This window comes from Scomber scombrus, chromosome 24 (assembly GCF_963691925.1).
Source record: "Scomber scombrus chromosome 24, fScoSco1.1, whole genome shotgun sequence".
Classification (NCBI taxonomy): Eukaryota; Metazoa; Chordata; class Actinopteri; order Scombriformes; family Scombridae; genus Scomber; species Scomber scombrus.
The window spans coordinates 4,658,185-4,684,329 of record NC_084993.1 but is presented as its reverse complement, the minus strand read 5'-3'; the positions used below and the strand labels follow the sequence as shown (position 1 = coordinate 4,684,329).

The window sequence follows — 26,145 nt, the reverse complement described above, 5'->3', positions numbered from 1 at the left end:
AGCTGGAAAACATATAAAACATGTTATTTCAAGTTAGAGATTTGATTTATATTGTCACATCCTGTCTTTAGTTTCTGTTGTGTGTTAGTTCTTGTTTTATTTTATAAGATTTTTTCCTTGTGTGGGTTTTTTTTGTTATTTTTACTTCCTGTATTCCCTGCCCCCTGTGTATTTGAGTCTTGGTTTTCTGTTCTGTCGCTGTTTGATTCTGGTCCTGTTTAACTTTTGCCTGTTTTGTTCAGTTTGTTAATTTTGTATTTTTTGCTCAGTTTTACTTTGCCTGCACCCAAACCTTAAAGACTAATTCTTCAGCCCTGTTTGTGATCTCTGTGTTTGGTTTGCGTTTCCTCCTTGGTGACATACTGTATATCAGACCACCAACATACAGAACATTTAGTGCATCAAAATAAATACAATATTTCGTAACTTCTTACTTTTTCTTTTTTTGCATATTAAACAGATGATGATGATGATCAAGATGAACACAACCAGCACCGATGTACTTCCTGCTATTTTGGCGAGCCTCCATGTCTGATCACCTACAAAAAAAAGAATGAATAAATAATTAAAACATCAAATAGTTTATAAGGACACTGTATTGTATTCTAATGTCTTTAGCTGATCTTTGATAATACACTCTGAGGAGCCCCAATACAGAAAAATAATGAACTCAAAGTTCATCATGTAGTCATTTAATGTCTGTTAGAACATGTTGTGTAACTCCTATGAGGACATTGAGGACATTGTCATGTTTAGGAAAAACATTAAGATGCATTACTACATTAAATGTGTTACAGCAGATATTTGTTGGTTTAATAACTCACTTTTAATTAAGGGGTTGAAGACTTTTTCACTGCTGTTGGAGCTGACTTTGTTTTCAAGTGTACAGCTGAACCACTCCTCCTTATTCTCCTAGAAAGGAGAAAAACCATATTAGCTGAAAGCTCATAAACCAAACATACAGATTTTTTTGAGGAGTTCACTTTCATGGAGCCTTTGTTTATTTAAAGTATGTCCAGATTAACAACAGTACTGTGGCTACTTAGTCAGTCATCAGCTTTTCAATATAAACATAGCACAAAAAGTAAGGAAATTTGTGTTTGGTAGATTATTTCTTTGTTGTAACAATCCTTTTTGGCAATAAATCTTATTCGGTTGGAAAGACGGTTTATTTCCTTTTTAAATGGAGCCACATTTGTAAGGAACATGCGTTTGTGGGATGAGCAGCAGAGCTGAGTATGTGGGTTGTACGCATGAAAAATTTGGCAAATTTTCTTAAAATGCATAGTTCCCACAATAGAAATGTTATAAAAAACCATACAGTGCCTATTATCTTAACATATTGCATTCCAGCCATTTTGTTTATTTTTGCAGTCATAAAATTGCTACCAAGATACAAAAAAAATATTTTACAGCTGTTATTGTGAAACTTAAACATTTTGTACTGAGGACCACCATAACTATTACACACTTTGATGTGAGACTGAGTTGTTAATGGCAGCTAACTGCCACATCTGGTGCGTAAAGGACCAAAAGTGTCACAGAAATTGTAAGAAATTAAATCTAATTTTAAAATAAATACATGAATAATTAATAATAATCAATTCATAAAGAAATTGAATTTCCATCATCTTATTTTTTATTTTGTGCAGGTTTGTTTGTTCATTTGTTGTTCAGTTTATTGAATTACTAATTGTTTATTTACCAGGATCAATGTACAATACATTTATTAGCAGATATAGTTACTGTAAAGCTAAACTGTGTAAATAAACTAAACAGCTCAGTCTGGATTCTGTCTCAGCTGGTCACCAACTGATGTCTGCATATGTGAATCAATTTAAAGACTAGATTCTGCTTTATTGTTGCAACAGGATTTATGTGTTAGTGATGAGACTCACTAACATCATTATCATGTGATACCTTTGTTATTTTGTGCTGGTTGGTTGAATTCCACCTCTTTTCACTTGCTGTCCACCTGTAGGTGACTGGTGCAGCATCTGTGATGTTGCCACTACAGGTGAAGACACAGGAGGTCATCTCAGGATCACATGATCTGGAGATGTTGGGTTTAGGGACAGGAGCTGATAGAAAACGGAACAAAAAAAACCACTTTCTTTCAATTTAAGGCTGTTTTAATCATTTAAACCAAACTTCAGACACATTTCCTCCACTTACAGATAACCTGGAGTTTAGTCTTGTTGGTGACTTTGCCGTTGATCTCTGGTGTGTAGATGCCGCTGAGGTCTGGAGTCAGTCCTGTGATCGTCATCATTCCAGTTGAAATGTTCAGCGAACCACGATCTGTAAAAAAGTTTATCTTCTAAATGAGGATTTTTAGTCATTATACAGTATATGTTGTCAGCTAGAGACACTTATGTCCAGTGTTGGTAATTTAAGAGTGGGCAGCTGGAGAAATATGCACTTTAAACACAAAAAATGTTTGTAGAAATGCTGATTTTCAAATAAAAAGCTAGTTTTGTTTTCCCACTAAAAAATCAAGTGAATTACTTTTCCATCAACCTAATAAATATTTGCACATACAATAGGCGATAGGGAGCTGCCCTCCCTAGTGTTTTAGATTTTTATTTTAAAAATTAAAAAAATGAAAATGAAAAATAATCACTTATTTTAAGTAAATTGTGTGTTTAAATTCGCAACAACATATCATATATAAAATATAAATCATAATTTTTGGAGAAAAAAGCTCCCTGCTGAGTGGCTGGTGCGACAGAAAAATTACCCAGTCAGTGCAGCAGCCAGCCAATTACTGACAAGAGATTCGCACATAGCAACAGGAATTTATCCAATCAGCGTCGTCGATTCTGATGCCTTAAGGTATCTTTATCGCTCCAAGGCAAGTTTGCGGCCGCGGGTGAGAGAGTGGGATTTCTGGTGACATTGCTGCTGTGATGTGATGTTTCTGCCACAAGGGGGAACTGCTGTAACAGTCAACAGCTTTGTGTGTAAAAATGTAAAAAGTTATTTGTTGCCAATTTGGTTCTAAACTTGTGTTTGTGAAATATGCTATTTATGTTTTGTATAAGAATGCCTCAAGTTATTAATATTGGCATTAAATAATTACTATTTCACAGAGCACTGGTATCCAGCCGTTTATGTTCAATTGTTTTGGGATGGTTATTGAAACTGAGTTAATAGGCTGTATGCACAGCTCCACTACTTCCTGTACTCAATACAGCTCCTTTATTTTCCTATCTTACATTATTGGACAAACTGATTAATCCAGGTGTGTCTGACCTCACTAGTGACAACAACAATGGTCAAACACACCTGGATTAATCAGTTTGTCCAATAATGTAAGACAGGAAATAAAGGAGCTGTATTGAGTACAGGAAGTAGTGGAGCTGTGCATAAAGTTCATAAAGCACAGCCCCACCTAGAATATTTTTCAGCAGCCGCCACTGCCTGGCAACATTTTTTATGTTTTAGAGATCGCAGAAATGGCAGTGGCAAAATGGCTCAATAGTGCTCCTTAGAAAAAAAAAAAAAAATTGAGCCCCTTACTCGAGATTGTCATAGATAAAACACAAATTTGGTACGCACAAAAAAGCCTCTTGGACCCATGCCCTAACTCCAACAGGAGCCAATTTCCACGCATCGCACTCTAAGAAACTCCTCCTAGGGATTAATCTGACCGACTTCAAATTCACTACGAATCATCTTAAGACATTGGAGATGAAAAGTTATCAAAATCTTTTTCCGCCTTTATACCTGGTTGCTGTGCTGTGGCAAATTTTCAATGTTTCGCCATAAAGCAGGAATTGCTGGCCAAATGTTGCCAATGCACCCCTTAGAAAGTTAAGAAAATTGAGCCCCTCTTCCCAGATGGAAATACATGAAGAAAAATTTGGTACACATATATATATATATGAAACATGTTATGAAATACATCTATCCAACCTATAACAGTAGTTTGTCCAAGTGGTGTTGCCATAAGTAGCTGTCCAAGATGGCCGACTCAAATCATTCAGAAAACACAATTAAAATCCCTGTATTATAATACAATCGTTTACTTTAAATACTGTAAAGAATCCCTTGAAATATTAATTTACGGCTTAAAATATTTTGACCTCTAATTTAAATCAAAATCTCTGTATCAGAAACTAATGTATACAATCTTTGATCTCTGGCTATCAAACATCTTGATTTAGATTAAATTTGTACCTTTGAATTGTCGGTAGGAGATAATCTCGTCTCCTCTCCACTCCATGGCAATATTATCACCATGTTTCCACCTTATGTTGGTGATGGGATTCTCCACAGAGTCTGGTGTGAGAACAACTTGGTCACCTTTTTTCCTGTAGAGTAGTTCTTCTGCAACATAAAAATAAAAACAAGTGAATGCAAATTTTTCAGTGTACATTCACGATTAAATGAAAAATGCAATACTGTGCACCAATTCAATAAAAATAACTAAATCATTTTATTTGTATTATTGTAATCAGTATATTCCCTGCAAAAAACTTAAACCGATGGATATATATATAGATAAATAAAATCATTTAAAAAAAATAGTGGACGAATTCATGAGTAAATAAATAATAAATGAATATACTGTAGCGGACACAGCATCAGTACGGCTCAGAACATCATCTGGTCAGTCACCTTTGACCCTGAGATGAGTAAATTGGACCAGGTTTGATATAGAGACTGATATGGTCTCTCTCTTGGACAAACAAAGATCCATTAACATTTCATGGAGCAACCCAAAGTGACAAGAACTATATAAAAGTAATGAAAGACAGATTTTGGTGTCTACTTTGTATGTCATAACTTATCAGAGACTTCACTCCCCCCTTTCTACCATCACATTGACCGTCATAAATTAAAAGACACTGCACATTCCTGACTTCCCCTCTGTGTCTCCTGAAACCACACAGAGCATGAAAGTGAGAAAATTAGTGTTAATAACTTAAACAAGAACATCTTAGTAAATAGTATGGTTTAAACAAAACCAATTACTTATATCAGTATCAATTATCTAAAGAAACCTCCATTGTAACAGTTTTTACAGCGATCACCGATAAATGGGTATTTGAAGAACTGTCATTATACTTTCTTCTTTCATAAACACAAATGTTGGTATGAGAATGTTTACTTAATGTGAGAAAGTGTTACATTGATGTTATGCTTACATTATGGTGATAATCAATTATCTATCATGGAATAAGTAGAATAACAATGTGATCATGCTTGATCATATTAATCCTTTTCAGGTTTTAATGAATGAAGCTGATGTCATATTAATGCCAGAATGATACATCCTGTGTTCTGTATTAATAGGTTATAGTATGAATTTTATAATCAGGATTAAATACTGAATGAATGATGATGATGAAAAGTTTTGCGGTAAAAAGCTGGAAATTAGATCCTCAAAGTAGCTGTGATGAATCTGATTGGCTCACTAACATGCCCTCCCGAGGCAGAAAAAACAGCTGCACCGGCTTTGCTTGACTCGGCTTTGCGTTGTTTCAGGTTTTGCTCTGTCCATCTTTTCTTTTCTTCACCTCACACATTCTTACCTTAATCACCTTATCTTATTCTTTTAATCTTTAGTTATTCTTTATCTAAGTTTTCTTACGTTTTTGTAATCTTGTAATTTTTGTCAGCAAACATACAGAGAAAAGGCCTTTTTAAGTAAACACATCATTAAGTTTTGCATTCAGCCTGTTTTTGACATTTTTGAGGATTTTGACGTGTGGCCAACGCCTTAGATCTCTCAGAAAGTTATACAGAAAGTTATTAAACAGTGAACTCTATGTGGCCCTCCATGGATGAAAGTAGGATCCAAATATTGCTTTAATCAAGGGTTGATGTCAGATCGAGTAATTAAAATTTCCCTTAAAGGTAAAACTCAGTAAAACTTACAGGTTTTCTTAGTTTCCACATAATTACATAGCATTCATTTAAATTCATCATTCACCATCATCTTTCATTCATGTCGCTATAACGAGTAACAATCTGTTGAATTCATATTGTATTGCAAACTCATCATTACCTTTATTTATACATCATTTATTAGTAGTGTGTAGTTAATAAAATCCATAAAACTCAACCAATTGTGTATGTCTATTCTTTGAAGTGATACAGAGGATCTATTGAACCGTAGAGCCATGAACTTTAGATATTTGACTGATTCAGAAATTTACTGATTTATTAAATATTATGATTTATTGATTTATTGGTTAATCAAAAAAACAATTAAATATTTCCGGAAGCTTTTCTGTGGTGCCCCTGATTACGAGAGCTATTTTTAATATTCTATAATATCCATAATTTGCTACAATACACATGGTAATATATATAAATGAATAAACAAACTGCTGCTATGGTTGTTCCCAACCTGTAGGGGTCAAACCTTCAAAGGTTAAGAAATGAAAGAAGAAATAAACCTTAATGTTTTGTTCCTCCTTCTATAAATGAAACCATCTGAAAAGAAGAAAAACTCCTGACTTTAAATGTGAACCTGTCCTTTAAACATATCCTTACCACTACATTACTGTGTGTTACAACATTTTATTAAATGTCTAAATACACATTTTATTAATGCAAAAAGGACTTTAAGTGACCAAGCGCCTTGAGTAGTTTCCAACACTGACTCTAGTTTGATTTTAGGGCACAAATATCACTTAAAAACCTCTTATGACTCCTTATCACATCATTATTCCTTAAACAGAATTCATAAAACTTTTCACAGCCAAATATTGACAGTTAAAGGCTTCAAATGTTCATTTCCTGTTATCACCGAAGCCCCTTAATGTGATCACGCTATAACGGAAACTAGACCTATCCTACGTGACGGTGTGACTACAAAATTCAAACTGAAACCTTAAAAAACAACACAAAGCATGCACAGAAATATGATATAAAATGTATAAAGTCATCATTTTTCTCAACATGTCAGTTTAAAAAAAACAAACAGATTGAAATATCCAAAAATCATTTTTCTGGTCTGATTTATAGGAAATTCTAGTACTATATAAATAAAGAATCAAATTATTATGAATTATAACATATTGCTAATAAAAACAAATAAAATAAACTTCTCAAATCCTATCGCACAAATATACATATAAGAGAAACCTCCTGACTGTTGTTTAAACACAAACTTGTGAACCCATCATTTAAAGATGTTCTTACCACTACATTAGTGTGTTATGAATTTATATTAAAGGTTTAAATACACAATTTATTTGTGCAAAAATAATTGACATTAAGTGAACCAAGCGCCTCAATTTCCAACACTAACTCTAGTCCCATTTTTCGGGGACAAAATATTCCTTTAAAACCTCTCATGACTCCTCATCACATCACTATACATTCAACAGAATGTATAAAACTGTTCACAGCCAAATATTCACAGTTAAAGTCTTCAAATGTATATTTCCTGTTGTCACTGAAGCCTCTAAATGTGGTCATGTTATAACAGAAACAAGACCTATCCTAGATAACGGTGTGGCTACAAAATTCAAAGTGAAACCCAAAAAAATAACACATAGCACGCACAGAAATACACAACATTATACAATCTATATCATGTCATTATAATTTTTCCTCAACATGTCAGTTAAAAAAATTCCAGTTTAAATGATCCAAAACTTACCGTTGGCTCTAACTGCGGTCCAAAACAGAAAATAAAATATCCACATTTTATGTTCCCCTTTAGGCTTCAGTAGAAGTAAGAGAGATTTATTAATGTTTTCATAGAGTGAAAAAGTAGGAAAGGATGCTGCTGACAGCCGCTGCTGAGAGTACAGAGAGAAGTGAGCGCGAAGGTCAAAGAAGGGTCACATCTTATTCTGGTTACAGGAAGCTCCACCCGAGGAGCCTCTTTCATCGTTTAGTTTCATTTTTAATCAAACTGTCAAATGTCAAACTGCTTGCAGTATAGAAAATGAAATGTGAACTTTAACAGCTGTACAAAGTCTCGGAAATGCATAATTTCAGTTAAAATCATTGGCTACTGTGATTATTTAAAGTCATCATTAAAATATTTTTGCTATACTAAAGTGATCGCTTTCCTCTTTTCTTTGTGCATGTTGTATCATGCTAATGTAAATCACTTTGGGAACAATAGCCATTAAAAAGCGCTGTATAGCATACTTCCCTTTTTTTTTTTTTACTTGACTAAAGTTCCCCAAAAATTAAACTTCCTGCCATCTAATAACGTATTCACACCTTGAATACATGAAGCAAGAACCATGACATTACTATAGCGATAAATCTAAATAATTTTATTGTCTTTGTTCTTATGATTTTACAAATATGATACTTCTGCAATTCAACTTTTAACTGTGCAACACAATGTCATTATGGACTATTAAACCTGACATCCTGATGGACGTCTGTGACTCTAGGGAGCTGTGAATCCTGTTCATCCCATCTTTGATTATACACTCTGAGGAGCTCCAATACAGAAAGATAATGAACCCAAAGCTCATCATGTAGTAATTTAATGTCTGTTAGAACATGTTGTGTAACTCCTGAAGACATTGAGAACATTATCATGTTTAGGAAAAACATTAAGATGCATTAATACATTAAATGTTTTACAGCAGATATTTGTTGTGTGATAACTCACTTTCTATTAAAAAAAATATTATTTATAACTATTGAAATGTTTCGAATATACAGAGATGTATTAATGTTTTCACAGAGTAAAAAGTAGGAAAGGATGCTGCTGAGAGTAAAGACAGAAGTGCGTAGGTTAAATCAGGGTTGCATCTAGTCTGAGGTTACTGTTTAGACACGAAGCGCTTCACCTGATGAGCCGCTCTCATAGTTTTAGTTTCATATTTTATTACATGCTTCAGTCTCTCTGTAAATTACTACCATAAAAGGAAAAAGATTCATTTCAGCGGTGCTTCTCAAACAGATTAAACAAACCACATGTATCATGTTAATGAGCTTTAGTTTACTAACAATTAGAACCAGGATACTTCTATCAAATATCTCGTAGAAAAGTGAACTTTAACAGCTCATCTTTATAAAGTCTTACAAAGGCATAATTTCCGTTCAAATAATTGGCTACTCAAAACTAAAGCAATTACACTTCTTATTTTCTTTGTGCATGTGGTTCCACTGCAAAATAAAATAAAAACAAGTAAATGCAAATGTTTCTGTTTAAAGTCAAAATTAATGACAAATTTCACATTTTGCACTTAAAAACAAATCCCCAGTCACATTGTGCCCAAAGTTATAACTCCTCATCACATCACTATTACTTAAACCCAATTTATAAAACTGTTCACAGCTAACTATTCACAGTTTAAGGCTTCAAATGTACATTTCCTGTTGTAACTGAAGCCTCTAAATGTGGTCACATTATAACGGAAACTAGACCTCTCCTACGTGATGGTGTGGTTACAAAATTCAAACTGAAACCTAAAAAATAAGACAACGCATTCACAGAAATATATGACATTATAAAATGTATAAAGTCATTATACATTTCCTCAACATGTTAGTTAAATTAAACAATTTAAATCATGCAAAATTTACCGCTGGCTCTCACTGTGGTCCAACAAAAAGCTAAATATCCACATTTTATGTTCTCATTTAGAGAGACACGTAAATTCACAGTGATTCTGTCGATATTTTAAACATATTTAGAGTATAAAGAGATTTATTAATGTATTCACAGAGTGGAAAAGTAGAAAAGATGCTGCTGACAGCCGCTGAGAACAATAACTATAATAATGACATCGATGTGAAACGAACTGAAAACAATAACATCCTGTAAACAGCGGTGTCCAGCTGTGTGTGCAGCTAATTATTGATGAGCTGTTACTGCTGTAGTATGTTGGACGGAGAAATAAAAAGAATCGCAGGAGAGTTCAGAGGTGGGTGCTGATTAGTAGAAGTAGCAGAAGTATTTCACACTAGTTGCTGTGATGTTTCACTTCAGTATTTACAGACCAAACTGACCCGCAGCACCTGTTGAAGCGCGCTAAACTGAGAACTTTATCCTGATTACATACTAAACTACTATCAATGTAACAGAAGTGCACTACATGTAACCTCTGTATTTGAGTGTCCAAATGCTGAGAGTGTAAATATATCCACTATATAGTATCATCAAAAATTCACACCAGTGTTTTTGTTTCATTTTCTATCAGCTCCTGTACCTGAACCCACCATCTCTGTATCGTGTGAGCCTGATATGAGCTACTGTGACTTCACCTGTGATGGCAACATCACAGATGCTGAACCAGCTCACACCACCACACGTCTGATCTTGCATTTAGAGTTGTTCCTCAGGTTGGTTTGGATCTCCGCTGTGGAAAACAGTAAGAAAATAAAATTGAATTGAATTTTCCATGTGGTGTTTTAATCAAACTGTATTTATACAGCACCGTTCATACAGGCTAGTGTAGTTCAAAGTGCTTTATAGTTGATTGACAACGTGATGATAAGACAGAACAAGTGACAACATAAAGAAAAGGAACAAAAACATTGAGAGAACAAAAAGACCAATGCAAGCAAGAGAAAAGGATGATAAAAATCTTGAAAAAATTTAAATAAAACAAGAAAAATGCAGAAAAGAGAAAATGTTTATTAAAATTTAGAGTGACAAAGTAGGTTAAGATATATTAAAAATACAAATGAAAAGTAAAATTTAATAAACAAGGTGAAGTTTAATAAAAGTAGAACTCACCACAACTAACTAAACTCTAACAGCAGTCTCTATTTTACATACAGTTAGCTCCAAATTGCCCAGATCTTTTCACACAACTTTAAATAAATTGAACCTAAAATGCCATTTTGCTCCTTTCACAATACTTAAAACATAACTCTACCATCAAAGTCCAGCTCGAACGGGTCTCCGTCCACTGTGAAGGACAATTTGGTGTGGGGGTTTTCCTGGTACTGTCTCTCAATGTCATCGCTGGTTACTGAGCATTCATTTGGAGGGTCAGTCTGCAGAAAAAAATGCCTTTCAAGTCATAATATTGGTGAAATATATTGATGATTCAGGTACTAATAAAGTTTCTCAGTTAAATATAAACTACACTCTTGAGCTAACTTACCATTTTTCTGAAATGATGCCATCCTCCTCCACTCCTCTCGTACTGCCATTGTGGTTTGAGGCCTGTGTTGTTCGTTACAAGAAAAAGAAGAAGCTGTGTGATCTGATTCACTTGAAAACTTTTTTTCTTTTTTAACTTCTAGCAGGTTAATGACCATCCACTACTGACACCTTGTGGTAAGACGTGTAATAACCTCTAATCATCACATCCTCCTTTCTTCGAGGCAAATAATGTAAAATTATGCAAACAAATTACAGTTGTCAGAAATCCAAATTATAGGTTTGTAAGAAATATAAACTTAAACTTCCTGTCTCTCAGTATGATAATACAACATCGGTCAAATTTACAGAAATATTACCTAAAGAAAATATAGGGAATGTAAATTCAGGTCAAAGATTTGATTTATATCAGACCACGAAAATACAGAATATTTAGTGCATCAAAATAACTTCTTACCTTTTATGTATTTGTGCAATAAACAGAAGATGCACACAATCAGAATAAATAGTGGTATGGGGAAGATGAGCCTCCATGTCTGATCGCCTACAAAAAAATTAATAAAAAATTAAAACAACAAATAGTTTATAAGGACACTGTATTGTATTCTAATGTCTTAAGATTAGATTTTGATAATGCACTCTGAGGAGCCCCAATACAGAAAAATAATGAACTCAAAGCTCATCATTTAGTCATTTAATGTCTGTTAGAACATGTTGTGTAACTCCTATGAGGACATTTAGGACATTGTCATGGAAAAACATTAAGATGCATTAATGTATTAAATGTGTTACAGCAGATATTTGTTGGTATAACTCACTTTTCATTAAGGGGTTGAAGACTTTTTCACTGCTGATGTAGCTGACTGGGTTTTCAAACTCACAGCTGAACCACAACTTCCTTTCTTCCTAGAAATTGGAAGAAAAACAATATTAGCTAGAAGCTCATAAACCAAATGAGCAAATGAGGCTCACCTTGACTTTTTATAGTAAATCCAGATTACCAACACAGTGATGAAACAAAAAAGACATATTATGTTTATTGCCTATTCTGGTATATGGAGGACAAAAAGAGTCACAGAAACAGCATTTCATTCATTGATAATTGTACAATAAACACTGGAATAATAAATGAATTTACAAACTGATTAATGTAAGTTTTTATACCTTTATAACCATTTCCATGACAACTGAGGAAATAATTAGGTTAAAGATTGTGACAAAATATCTTGCAATGTTTTGTGAGACTATGTAGGTCTTATAAAATATTACATTATCTCAGCAGCTGCTTGTTAATTTGATAAAAATAAAAAATATGTGAAGTTTTAGTTTGTTCATGTTGCTGTTCAGTTTAATCATTCTCTATTTACCAGGAACAATGCAAAATACATGTACTGTACGAGAATTATAGATTATACTAAGATTTCATTCATAGTTAAAGTTAAATTTCGAAATACTCTGTTGTACAGTGAAATTCAGTCTCTGCATTTAACCCATCATAAGTATTAGGAGCAGGTGGGAAGTCACTGTACAGCACCTGGAGACCAACTCCAGTTCTACATTAGAGCCTCAGTCAAGGACAGGTGAATTAACCCAACATACTGTTTTTTGACAATGGGAAGAAACTCATGCAATCACTGGAGGAACATGCAAACTCCACACAGAAAGGCCACAGCTGGATATCAAACCCAAGACCTTCTTGCTGTGAGGCAACAGTGCTAACCACTGAGTCATCTAAAACAGCACAGTCTGGATTCTGCCTCAGCTGGTGACCAACTGATGCCTGAATATGTGAATCAATTTAAAGACTAGATTCTGGTTTATTGTTGCAACAGGATTTATCTGTTAGTGATGAGACTCACAAACATCATTATCCTGTGTATACCTTTGTTATTTTGTGCTCCTTGGTTGAAGTCCACCTCTTGTCATCTGCTGTCCACCAGTATGTGACTGGTTCAGCTCCTGTGATGTTGCCACTACAGGTGAGGACACAGTAGCTCATATCAGGCTCACACGATACAGAGATGGTGGGTTCAGGGACAGGAGCTGATAGAAAATTAAACAAAAACACTTCCTTTGAATTAAAGGCTGTTTTGAAAAATGAAACCTTAACTTCACAGACAATTCCTCCACTTACAGATAACCAGGAGTTGAATAATGAATCTTTTGCGGATCTCTGCTGTGTAGAGGCCGCTGTCGTCTCGAGTCAGTCCTGTGATCGTCATCACTCCCGTTGAAATGTTCAGTGAACCACGATCTGTAAATAAAAAAGTTAAGCTTCTAAACAGGAATTTTTAGTCATCTTACAGACAATTCGCCCTCACTTCAACTGTAATGAAGTGTTTGGAGAGACTGGTCCTGGTGCACATTAAATCTTCACTCCCACCAACCCTGGACCAACATCAACTCGCCTAAAGAGCCAATAGGTCAACAGAAGACACCATAAAACACGGCTCTACACTCTGCAGTAAACTGGTCAGCTTGGGTGTAAATGTCAAAACATGCAATTGGATCAGGGACTTTTTAACAGATCACCCACAGACTGTCAGGATGGTCCCATCACTCTCCAGTCCTGACACTCAGCACCGGAGCCCCACAAGGTTGTGTGCTGAGTCCTATTCTCTACACCCTGCACAACAATCCACAGGACCAACCAGATCATCAAGTTTGCTGATGACATGACTGTGGTGGGGCTGATAAAAAACAACGTTGAGGCTGCATATAGAGACAAAGCCCAAAAATGTACAGTTTGGTGCACTAATAATAACCTGACACTTAACCCCACAAAAACAAAGGAACTGGTTACTGGATTCAGTTAATCTCCATTTCCCACAGAATAATCAAGTTAATTAAAACCCCAATTCCATTTATTTACCCATGGATAATTATATAATTGAGGCAATTCATTGACTTTCACAGGGATAATCCAAATCTCGTTGTTTATTCTTGTACAATGATAATAAAGGCTTTTTATTCTATTCTATAATGAATGAATACATCTATGGATTGCAACATATTCAGATATTTGGGGCTATTTGCAAAATTGAAGGACTATTTTGATCAAAACACTTGCGTGATATATTATTCTACAGTATACCTTTAACTTTAATTAAGGTGAAAATTCAGAGTTAACATTAATTGTATTTGTCAAATGTAATGGTTTATACTGCTTATAAAACTCAATCCATGCAGGAAACACAAAACCCCTGTATTATAACACAGTCCATTAATTCAGCCAAAATCTGGTATAAATCCATTCAATACTGTAAAGAATCCCTTGAAATAAGATGAAATTACAACTTAAAATATTCAGACCCCTAATATAAACCAAAAGCTCAACCTAACTATATCAAAAACTTCAAACTAATGTATAAAATCATTGATCTCTGACTACCAAACCTTGATTTCGATGAAATTTGTACCTTTGAATTGTCGGTAGGAGGTAGTCTCGCCTCTTCTCCACTCCATGGCAACATAATGTCCATGTAACCACCTTATGCTGGTGATGGGATTCACCACAGAGTCTGGTGTGAGAACAGCTTTGTCACCTATTTCCCTGTACAGCAGTTTTTCTGCAAAATAAAATAAAAACAAATGAATGCAAATTTCTGTTTTAAGTCAAGATGAAATGAAAAATACCTTTTTAATCTTTTGATCACAACTCCAGTTATATTGTGCAGCTGTTTAATAAATATGTGAAAGAAATCTACCAAAATATTTATCAAAAATAAATGAAAATTCTGAAACCTGTTTTACTTGCTGTAATCATTCCTCCTGTTCATCCCATCTTTGATAATGCACTCTGAAGTGCCCCAATACATAACAATAAACTCAAAGCTCGTAATTTAGTCATTAGGTAAAACATTAAGATCCATTAATACATTAAATGTGTTACAGCAGATATTTGTTGGTGTGAAAACTCACTTTTCATTAAGGGGTTGAGGACTTCTTCACTGCTGCTGGAGCTGACTGAGTTTTCAAGTGTACAGCTGAACCACTGCTCCCCTGTCGCCTGGAAATTGGGAGGAAAAACAATATTAGCGGAAAGCGCACAAACCAGATTTTTTGAGAAGCTAGTTAAATTAATAGTTAAAGCCAATTTCACAAATTACTTCCTAAACAGACTAAAACAGCACAGTCTGGATTCTGCCTCAACTGGTCACCAAGTGATGCCTGAATATGTGAATCAATTTAAAGACTAGATTCTGGTTTATTGTTGCAACAGGATTTATCTGTTAGTGATGAGACTCAAAAACATCATTATCATGTGTATACCTTTGTTATTTTGTACTCCTTGGTAGAACGCTGTACCATGTCACCTACTACCCACGAGTACTCGACTGGTCCAGCTCCTGTGATGTTGCCATCACAGCTGAAGACACAGGATGTCATCTCAGGATCACACGATATGGAGATGGTGGGTTTAGGGACAGGATCTGATAGAAAATGAAACAGACACCTCCTTTGAATTTGAGGCCGTTTTGATAAATTAAGCTATAGTGACTTGATTTCGCCAAAACAAAAAACCCACTGAGGGGCTGCTACCAACACTTATCTAGTTGACGTGTCGCCTTTAAACGTCAGTGCAGTTACACCCAAACGTATTTATTTGCAATCTTCAGGTTCATTTAACAATATAACCTTCGCAGATCTACACACACTTATATCAATTAATAACTTATAAGCAAAACAAACAAAAGGCTCAATGTTTGGCCACGACACGACGGTAAAAAACTGTGCTTCTCCCAGTAAGCAGCACACCTGCTGAGTAATCACCTCTTCCTCTATTTGTACCCTTCCCATGAACCACAGTCCATACACCGTCTACTGTGGCAACAAGGGAATTACAACTAAACAAACACATTATTCAAACACATACACATTGTGGCGACCCCTGCTGGTGTTTGCCAGTGGGGTCTGGGGCTAGTTGCTAGTTGGCAGTGGGTTGGGCCAGCCTGGCAATCTGGTAACTGAAGGCACCTGGGCCCGGTGATCTGGTTTACTATGTAAGCGGTTTCTGATTCATTGTCTTCCTGTCTTTCCTTGCAGACAGACGCCTGCCTTCCCGGGTGACGCAGCAGCCTTAGCTTCAGTTTCGTGGTTTTCCCTAACCCTAACCCTGCACATCCTACACCACTGATCTTACTGACTTCCACACCTCATGTTATTGTATTTTCTAACTTATCCTTACTATTGTGTTAAATAAATATATTTTGTTATTCCTTTGAAACAGTGCGTCTCTCTTGTTTGTCATGGCCTAAAGCCAGCTGTGACACACATGAATAAAAATAAATGGCACACAGAGTCTGATGAGAGAACAACCTATTTCCCTGTAGAGTAGTTCTGCAAAATAAAATAAAATGCAAATTTCTCTGTTTAAAGTTGAGAGGAAATGAAACAATAAATGCCCCCCCCCCCATAACTGTTTCCTGATATTGTTATAATATATTCACTGTAGCAAGTTACACAATTGATAAAAGTATATATAAATACATAAATACAATTTTAAACAGACCCATGTGTGAATGAATGAATACGGTTAATAAATAAGTAAATATATAAATATATAGACATGAATAAATAGTAGTTCAATCCACTGGTTCCCAACCTGTAGGGATCAGACCATCAAAGGGTAAGAAATGAAAGAAATGTAATATTGTATAATTTCACCTCTCTGGACCTCTAGCACTTAAATGAAACAATCTGAAAAGAAAAACCTCCTAACTGTTGTTTTAAGACAGACTTGAAATGTGAACCTGTCTTTTCATCGTATGCTTAACACTACATTACTGTGTGTTATGAAATGTTTAAATAAATATTATATTAATGCAAAATAGGAGGACTTGAAGTGTACCAAATGCCTTGAGTTTCCAACACTGACTAGTCTAATTTTAGGAGACAAATATCCCTTTAAAACATCTTCTGCCCCCTCATCACATCACTATTCCTTTAACCAGTGATACAACTGTTCACAGTTAACGATTCATAGTTAAAGGCTTCAAATGAACATTTCCTGATGCAGGCTGGGGGAGTTACAGAATGCATGTAATTAGGATAAAAATGGTAACTGTATTCCATTACAGTTACTGAAGAAAGACGTGATCGGATTTAATAAATATATTATTTAGCAGGATTACAATGTTAAAACACATTTTACAATAAAGATCATTAGACCACCATCCACTGTAAAAGCCCGAACTAAGCAGAGCAGAAACGAGAGAGAAAATTAACTCTCTAATCCCAGATAACCACACTTATTGAATTTAAACGTTACCAGGGACGTTTATAACGCACTGTGGTAGTACTAGACTCTTACAAATGAGTTAAAAGATAGCAATTTATGACGCACATAGCGGCTCTCCACTGATATGACTGTGTGTGCGTAACTTGTTCAGAGCTGACAGCGTGCCAAGGAACACGTTAAATACTGAATAAGTCAGAAAGCTCAGACTGTGAATAGTGCCGTATATGCACCCGCAATCTGCACCATTGTATATACCCACAAACGATTTTGCGCTAATCTGCAGCTGAGAGCGACACACAGCTGGCTGGGTGACACATCTGTCTCAGTCAGCTGCAGCATCATGGACAATAAGTGCGTCTCTAAACTGAGAAAGAGTCCAGGATCTAGCGGTAATTAATGTTGTGTGTTCTGCTGCACATCTACAGGTCTGCTTTGACTCAGGTTTAGATGGTGGGACAGGACTTTTTTATTTTTAAGTAACAGAGAGCGAGAGCGAGAGAGAGAGAAAGAGAGAGAATATCTCCTATTTGCATGAAAGTGGCCAATTTTGCGTTGAATGTGCCCTTTGTCTTTATTGTTGCATATTTGGTATTGCAGTACTCCTAAAGTAACGGAAAGTAATCAAGTTACTTTAATTTATTATACTTGCATTGCGTTACTGACGACATTTTAAAACTCTACTGTATCGGAATATATTTTTAACGTAATGTCCTGTTGTCTAGTGCCCACGTTACAACGGAAACTAGACTATATGTGATGGTGAGGTAACTATTAAAATTGAAACGTAAAGATATAACACAAAGCATGCACAGAAATATGACGAAATGTATAACTTTTCATTTAAAAAACTGTTTAAATTATCCAAAACTTACTCCTGGCTCTCACCGCAGTCCAAAACAGACAGTAAAATATCCACATTTTATGTTCTCAGTAGGAAAGGATGCTGCAGACAGCCGCTGTGGTGAAGTCCTGGTGAGGGTTAGACACAATACACTCGGTTAGAGTAAAGGAATGAAAAAGATTTTTTTTTTTTAATAACTTCTATACCAAATTAATACTTCCTCTTTTGTAAAGCACTTGATAACTAATGCCCATAAGAGGCTATAGCCTATACTTCCTTTTTTTTACTGGATTTAAGTTCCCCAAAAATAAAACTTCCTGCCGTCTCAGCTACTCACATCTTGAATACATGAAGCAAGAACCATGACAGTCACATTACTATAGCGATAAATATTAATGACAATGATTTGATTTTCTTTGACAATTTGATATCAGTCTCCCCTCACGACCTCACAGTCCCATCTTAACCTGGTAGTTGATTACAAACCGTCCACAGTGAGGTGGGGAAGTAGACTTTCTGGGTCTTTGGAGACTTTGAAAACCCACAGCAGCTTAGCATAAACTAGCCTAGCTCTGTCTGAAGTTAACGTTTCAAAGCTTCTGAGGGTTAAACAAAGTCAATGTTTACTAGTAAAGTTACCTGCAAGCACTTGTTCAGACTTCTCTACAGTGGAGACACGGTACCTTCTTGTTTTATGAAAATGTCCTTTCTTGAAGCAGCGCAATTCTCCTGTCCTTTCCATTTGCTCTGAACTGGCAGCTTCTCCGGTTTTATGCACAGGTGTGTCCCGCCCTAAATTTGAAGTGGGCACGTATTCGCACCTTTATGGTAAATGCATAGAAAAGGAGAAACAATGTTGCAGGATGAAACTCTTACCTGAAGAGAGGCTATGACGTCTTTATTCTACCTGATGACACCAAAGTGTATATCAAACATCCAGAAAATTGAAATTAGATTAACCGGATTATATTCACAGTATAAAGCATTTTATCTTTTCCACTTATACATTAAAACAGACCACTAAAATACAGTACTTTATTCTTTGATTTTGGGTTGCACAATGGCCATTTTTGACAACGGTGCACAGCTGAAATGACCTCACTCAGTCTAAAAAATATATCTTTTAATTTTAACACTGTTCAACATCAACCCTTGATCACAAAGCTATGTTATACCTGAATGTTGTTCTCAAACTATTTACCCTTCTCATAGTGAAATACTCTTAGGGCAACACTTATGTGAACCCTTTAGAAACATATATATGTCATATAAACATTAACTCTTAACATAACGAAATTCAACGACCCCAAAAGTCATTTATGCATTTAGTTCAACCATAGTTCAGTTATTGGTCAGAAATGTCCTCTTAGTAGGTTTGTTCAGTCTTCTTTTTGTCAGTGTTTAACTTTTGGTCAGTATCATGTTGAGAGACCCCCACTTACCAAAGAGGTCAGTGCAGGATTCAGGGGTGAAGCAACTCTCCATGTCTCTGTGGGATTCACTGACCTCCCCAGTTTTCAAATGAAGAAAGGTTGTTTTATACATAAATGAAAGAAGAGGATGCAAGTTGTCTTTCATTTTAATCTTACCATGTAACCTTTAACTAAGATGATTTAATCCTGATTACATACTAAACTACTATCAATGTAACAGAAGGGGTCATGGAATATGTTTGACCAAAGGTATCTTAAGACTGTATCCAAAATGTGGTATCAAATGCACTAAATGTAACCTCTGTCAAAGCATTTAGGTGTCCAGATGGTGAGTGTGTAAATATATCCACTATGGAGCCATCAAAAATTCCACAACAGAACAAAAAATGCACCAAATCAGAAAAAGATTTTTGATCTTTGTGCATAATACAAACTAACTTTGTGCTGTGTACCAGTCTCTGAGCATCAATAAAATGTGACAATACTGTGAGATATTTTTGTCTCCTTCCTCTTTCGAAAGGAAGTCATATCACACATAGTCTCCCCCACAAGACCTCACAAGCTGTCCCTGCATTTGCGTCTGAAAAAGATGATGCAAATGACCAGAATCACTCCAGTTATTGGTATGAAGACAAACATCCATTTCCGATCATCTACAAAAAAATGAATTAATCGATAAATAAAACAAGTGAATGACAATAACAAGGAAACGTTATTATATTCTAATATAACAGATGTAACACTCATTTATCATAAATATAAACTTCACCGTTAATTGACTGGACCTTTCGTTGTCAGGCAACGTCTCTATGACAACAGTTGGGTCCACATCCTGTTTTGCTAATCGGCTTCAAAATAAAATATCCAAAACATAAAAAAATTTAAAAAAACACTGTCAAAACAAAAGCTGACAGGAAGTGGATGAGGGAAGTAAAGGAAAAATAAGGTCTTTGGTGTTATGAAATAACGTGATAGTATTTTCCATGCATATTCTCTCCAATAGGGGGATGTTGTTGTTGTGTGTACATTAATTTCCTTCCAGGTGTCCTCAGATGTATTTGCATTAAATTCTTCCTCCCATTTTGATTTTGACCTTAAGTCTTGTTGATTATCGTGATTTTCTAGCATGTCTAGCTGTGCTGATGACTTAAACTAGCTAGTACTGAGCTGCTGTCATTTTAATCACATATGTTTCAGTCCCTTTGTAAATTACTGTTATAATGGGAAAAACAAAGACAGAAAGTTTAAGTTAATATAAAGCTGTGTTCAGACCATACTTGGGTCTGTGGTAATGTGCCCTGCATGTGTCAGTGACTTCATCCATCCCAGTAACCATCCCCCTTTCTTTTAACTTCTAATAAGAGGCTCCTCCCCCCCCCACCCTTACCATGGACAGAATCATACATCATTCAAGTAATGTTAAGAGTGAAAACAATCAAAATGTGGTTTGTATAAAATACAATTTATTCAAAAAATGATGTCGTCATTAGTAAACATTAATAGACTGTTTCTGTAGAGCTTTGATGGTTGAAATTGTAGGGAGAGAAGTGGAGAGGTGAGACATTCACTGGTACAAGAGACCAGAAAGAGAGTGAAAGTTGCATAAAAGTAAAGAGGGAAAAACAATTTGTACTTAACTGACCAAAACCCTCTCCCTAGTTGATCTGGATCTCTCTGGAGGCAACAGTCCAGTAACCAGTTCAACAAACTATAATAAAATTGATCAGTACAATATTTACAAGTGTCACTGACAGATTTAAAACATGACTCTGCAGAAGGACATCGTATTCAGGATCACACATGTTATGCTTCTGAGTGGCTCGGTCATTTGTGTAACTACATTTTGTGTGACTTAGTTTTACTCATTTGTAAAACTAAACTTAATTCATATAAAAAAACAAACAAAAAGGGACATTTGTGGCATCTTGGCTTCTACTCCTCCCCTCCTCCCAAAACCTCAACTGATTTTATAAGACGCTCATTTCACTCCTTAAACACTCAAGCACCATATCACCTAACAGGAACCCACACAATAATCTGAATACAAGGGAATCAAATTACACGTTTAACTCTTTTACAATCACATTCACACAACTTAATGACTCAATAAAAAGATAGTTAACCGTAATACATCACTCCATAATGAATTAACAATAATAACTTCATTTGTATAGTACCTTCCATGAAATAAATGGAGCTCAAAGTGCTTTACATAAAAGTAACTTGAGGATAGAGCAATGTGACAAAAGGAAATGAAAACATTGATGTAATATAAAATGTAATATAAAAATAAAATAGTACATAGTAAAAGTTCAAAAATAGAATAAAAATATATAAAATAAAGTAAAAGACTGATAAAGCTAGTTAAATTCTAAAGTGAAAAGATACATTTTTAGCTTTCTCTTAAACATATTTAGTGAACTTGCTTCCCTGATATCTATCAGTAGTGTGTTCCATAGTTTTAGGGCGTAATTGACTAATTAAATAAAGCAGTTCTTTCAATGAAATTCATCTGAGCAACAACAGCTACTTTAAACTCACTACAACTAACTAAACACTAACAGCTGTCTCTATTGTTCCAGATAATTTTAAAGAAATTAACAGAGAACATTTTTCTCTTATCACAGAATTTAAAACATAACTTAACCATGAAAGTCCAGCTCACAGCAGTCGTTCCTTGTGAAGCACATTTTGCAGAGGGAGTTTTCCTGCTTGTGAATGTCATCACTGGTTACTGAGCATTCATTTAGAGGGTCACTCTGCAGAAAAAAAGACCATTCAAATCATAATATTTCTGAAATGTATTTTTTTTTTTTTTAGACAAATAAGGTCTAAATAAAGTCTCTTTTTTAGTAGTTGTGGTAATATCACACTTTAAAAGTTCTCCATTAGACCAGTAAAATAAAAGTCTGGAGTCAAAATCTGCAGTAAAATTACAAACATGTCAGCAGAAAAATATATTTTAACTATCAAAAGTAAAACTACTTGTTATTTAGATAAATGGTCCCTGTGAGTTTAATATTCATGTATAAATAAAGTTTTACTGCTCTGGTTCAAATTGCTGCTAATTTCAACTATTTATAACAAATATTTTATATGATGATCACATGTTTTATAAAATGAGAGTCTGCAAGGTTCCCAGTAACTATAGCTGTCAGATAAACATAGTGGAGTAAAACGTTCAATACTTCACTTTGAAATGTTTAAATATAAAGTCACATAAAATAGAAAAAACTCAAGTAAAGTATTTTCAAAATTGTGCTCAAGTACAGAAAAAAAGGAAATGCAGTTACTGGTGAACAACAGGTGAAATCTGACTGTCATGACTTTGACCATCAAACCTGTTGAATGTTAAAACATTTTACTCACCAGTTTCATTACTGGTTCCTGGAGCAGATGTTGTGTTCTGGGTGGATGTTTCCTCCTCAGCTGGAGGACTTGCTGGGTGCAGCAACACACGTCTGATCTTGCATGCTTTGCCAGTCGTCAGGTTGGTTTTGGTCTTTGCTGTGAAAAAATACAAGAAAGTAAAATAAAACTGAATTTTCCATGTTATATTTCAGGAGTCTTTTTAAGTAAGTTACAGTATATTAAAGCTAAGATTATTAATTAGTTCTTCTTTGTATTTCTGTCTATACATTTCCCAGGAGGAGCATGGAAAGAACTGGATTATTTTAATTTAATAATAACTGGTGTTTTTTGTAACTATTAAAACTGTTGATTTCAATTAAAGGAATAATACATTTTAGGAAATGTGCTCATTCATTTTCTTTCAGAAAGATAAATGAGAAGCTTGATATCACTCTCGTATGTATCCTAAATATGAAACTACAGTCAGCCTACATGATCCTCTAAAGCTCACTAATTAACCTGTTATATCTCATTTGTTTAATAACAAAATGTAAAAAAAAACAAGTTGTGGTTTTAAGGGTGGTTATGTGATGTTTCTTCCTGCTTCCAGTCTTCATGCTTAGCTAGGGTAACTGGCTGCTTGCTGAACATATGTAGCTGACTAATATGAGAGTATTATGTCAATCTTATTATATAACTCTTGGCAAAAAATAAATAACCACGTTTCCAATGTAAATTATATTCCTTTAAGTGTAACAGTCTTTTATGGCGCTTTTCCACTATACAGTTCTAGCACGACTCGCCTCGCCTCGGCACGGTTCCTTTTCCATTACAAAAAAGTACCTACTCAACGTGGGCGGGGTCGTCATAGCACGGCTCTGCGAAACTGTCGTGACTTTGTTTTATATGCGACACAAAACACATAAACAATGGAGGACATGGAGGCAGTGGTGTACTTGCTGCTGTTTGTGGCTTTTTTGTCACATACAAAGCAAGAAAATTGAGCTGTATAGCTCTAAAGCTGCGTTCAGACCAAAACCAATGGCGCGATAACACGCAATTTCATATCCGAAGCGGCAAATGAAGTGTCTGAAGCGAATGAATGAATCAAGCGTCTGAAGCAGCGCGAATAAAATTGGAAAAATTGAACTTTTCAGGCGGCATCGCGCCGCGACATCCAATCAGCGGCGAGTTTCTCCCGACGTCACAAGCGCGAATGAAGCGATGATCCAAAAATTGATATTTATGAGCAAGCAGCGCGATAGAAGCGATTCAAGCGATTTTTCCGCGTCAGACGCTTTTGGTCTGAACGCCCCTTAACGCTGTTGCCGGTATTTAAAAATGCCGGACGGCTCATGACTCTCTTCTGACCAATCAGTGGCCGGCAGTCTGTTGACGTCACATTTAGTATCGGCTCGGCTCGCTTGGAACCTTGGCAGACCAGGTACTAAAAAAGAGTTGAGTCGAGCCAAGTCGAGTCGAGCCGTGCTGGAACTGTGTAGTGGAAAAGCGCCATTAGTCAGTGTGAACCAGGTCCACTGAAGAAATTAAACATTGCCATTTTTATCTTATCACAATAATTAAAACATAAGTCAACCTTTCCAGTCCAGCTCGTACTCCTCTCCAGCAAGGGGCATTTTGCCGTTGTTGTTTTTCTGGTACTGTTCCTCAATGTCATCGCTGATTACTGAACATTTTCTCTGTGGAAAAAAGTCCATTCAAATCTTAATGATGCTGAAATGTATTTATTATTCAGAGACAAATTTTCTAATTTAAATATAAACTCCACTCTGCAGCTAACTTACCGTTTCTATGAAATCACACCAATCTCCACTCCTCTCTCCCTCATACTGCCATTGTGGTTTGAGGCTCTGTGAATATGCCGCTGCTGCTCGAGTAAATTGAGCAAAATAAAACACAAACAGTGATTATTATATTATTTTTAATAAACATTAAAGCTGCACTAATCTATATTTATAAAAATGATGTGCCAAATGACTGTATAATGTGAAAGGTGTGTTTAACAAAAAAGAAAAAAGCTCAGATAAACCCATAGACTGTATATGGATAAACCTCATACACTACCTGTCCAGCACAAACTGTAACAGCAGACAAAGTTAGTGACCAGTAAAAAAAGTGGAATATTTAGCAGCCAAAGTGCTGAATTACAGTTTTTTAAACTGCTGTTATTTAAAAAAAATGTCTTTGTTGCAAATAAATCTATTTGTCAGAATACATGTTTTATATGTATTTGTTAAACTAACAGTATGATTGATGACTGTGTAAAGCTACAAAGGAAACATCACTATTACTAAATCAAAACATTTATGTATCTCTATGAAAGAGTCATCACACAACATATTACAGTCATGGAGAACAGATTTACAGGAGAATTTAACAGAGGAAAAGTTATTACAATACAAATGGATAAGCAGACAGTATATTACCGCAAGTAGGCTGCACCTGTTTAACCCAAATATTCCAGATACTTACATTAAATGTAAGCATCAGAAAGGATCTTTATTTAATTTCATGTAGGACTGTCCCCTGATACTCTGTTTTTGGAAGAAAGTGTTGGACCTGACCAGTCCAATCATTGGTAAACAAGTGTCTCTCAAACCAAAACTATGTTTATTTAATATTTAAAAATGAAAGATCCTCTCTCAATATCTGTTTTTTAAAAGCTAAAAGATGTTTAGCCTGCTCATAGAAAAAACAGAAATCTTGTGTTACTTCACAGCGGCTGACAGGAATTAGTTTTTACTTAAATTCCTTGAGAACAATGATACTGAAGTAAATGGTTGGAATGATGAGCTGAACTGAGCTGTTTTTGTATGTTTTTTAAACTAGTATGTTGGTAGTATTTACAGTTACTGTGTGTGTTTTATACTCATTAATAAGTATGTGTATATACTGAGATTATATGATTTTGAACCAACTTTGAGCCTTCTTGTTCTGTTTCTGTTCCTTGTTTTTTAAATTAGGAAAATATTCAATAAATAAATGTTTTAAAGAAGTTGTACATATAATTTGGTTAAACCAAAGATTCTTTTTCAACATGATCTGACAGTAGTTTAAACATCTCTAAAATGAACCTGGTACGTAAAAAGTTATATAATTGCTATAACTGGTTAGACTGATGACTAGTAAAAAATAAATACATATACATATATATTTAAAGCTACAAATGAACAAATTCATCAGTTTATTTAAAAAAGTACCTTGAGTGTAT

General features: G+C 35.1%; 1 protein-coding gene and 1 long non-coding RNA gene across 2 annotated transcripts in view; both read right to left on the bottom strand.

Annotated features, from left to right (window-relative positions):
• LOC133976668 (uncharacterized) overlaps positions 1 to 26,145 on the bottom strand; it is a 36,139-nt gene that overhangs the window by 6,111 nt on the left and 3,883 nt on the right. The window contains exons 6-9 of the mRNA XM_062414927.1: positions 4,183 to 4,329; positions 2,176 to 2,301; positions 1,921 to 2,081; positions 825 to 912 (exon numbers count right to left, since the gene is read on the bottom strand). Of these exons, the coding sequence (XP_062270911.1) occupies positions 825 to 912; positions 1,921 to 2,081; positions 2,176 to 2,301; positions 4,183 to 4,329 (522 nt within the window). The remainder of the gene's footprint in view (positions 1 to 824; positions 913 to 1,920; positions 2,082 to 2,175; positions 2,302 to 4,182; positions 4,330 to 26,145) is intronic.
• Positions 23,022 to 24,767, bottom strand: LOC133976370 (uncharacterized). Its single transcript, XR_009924830.1, has 3 exons — positions 24,719 to 24,767; positions 24,511 to 24,613; positions 23,022 to 23,069 (listed from the first exon to the last, which is right to left on the bottom strand). It is a non-coding gene; the product is annotated as an uncharacterized LOC133976370 (long non-coding RNA).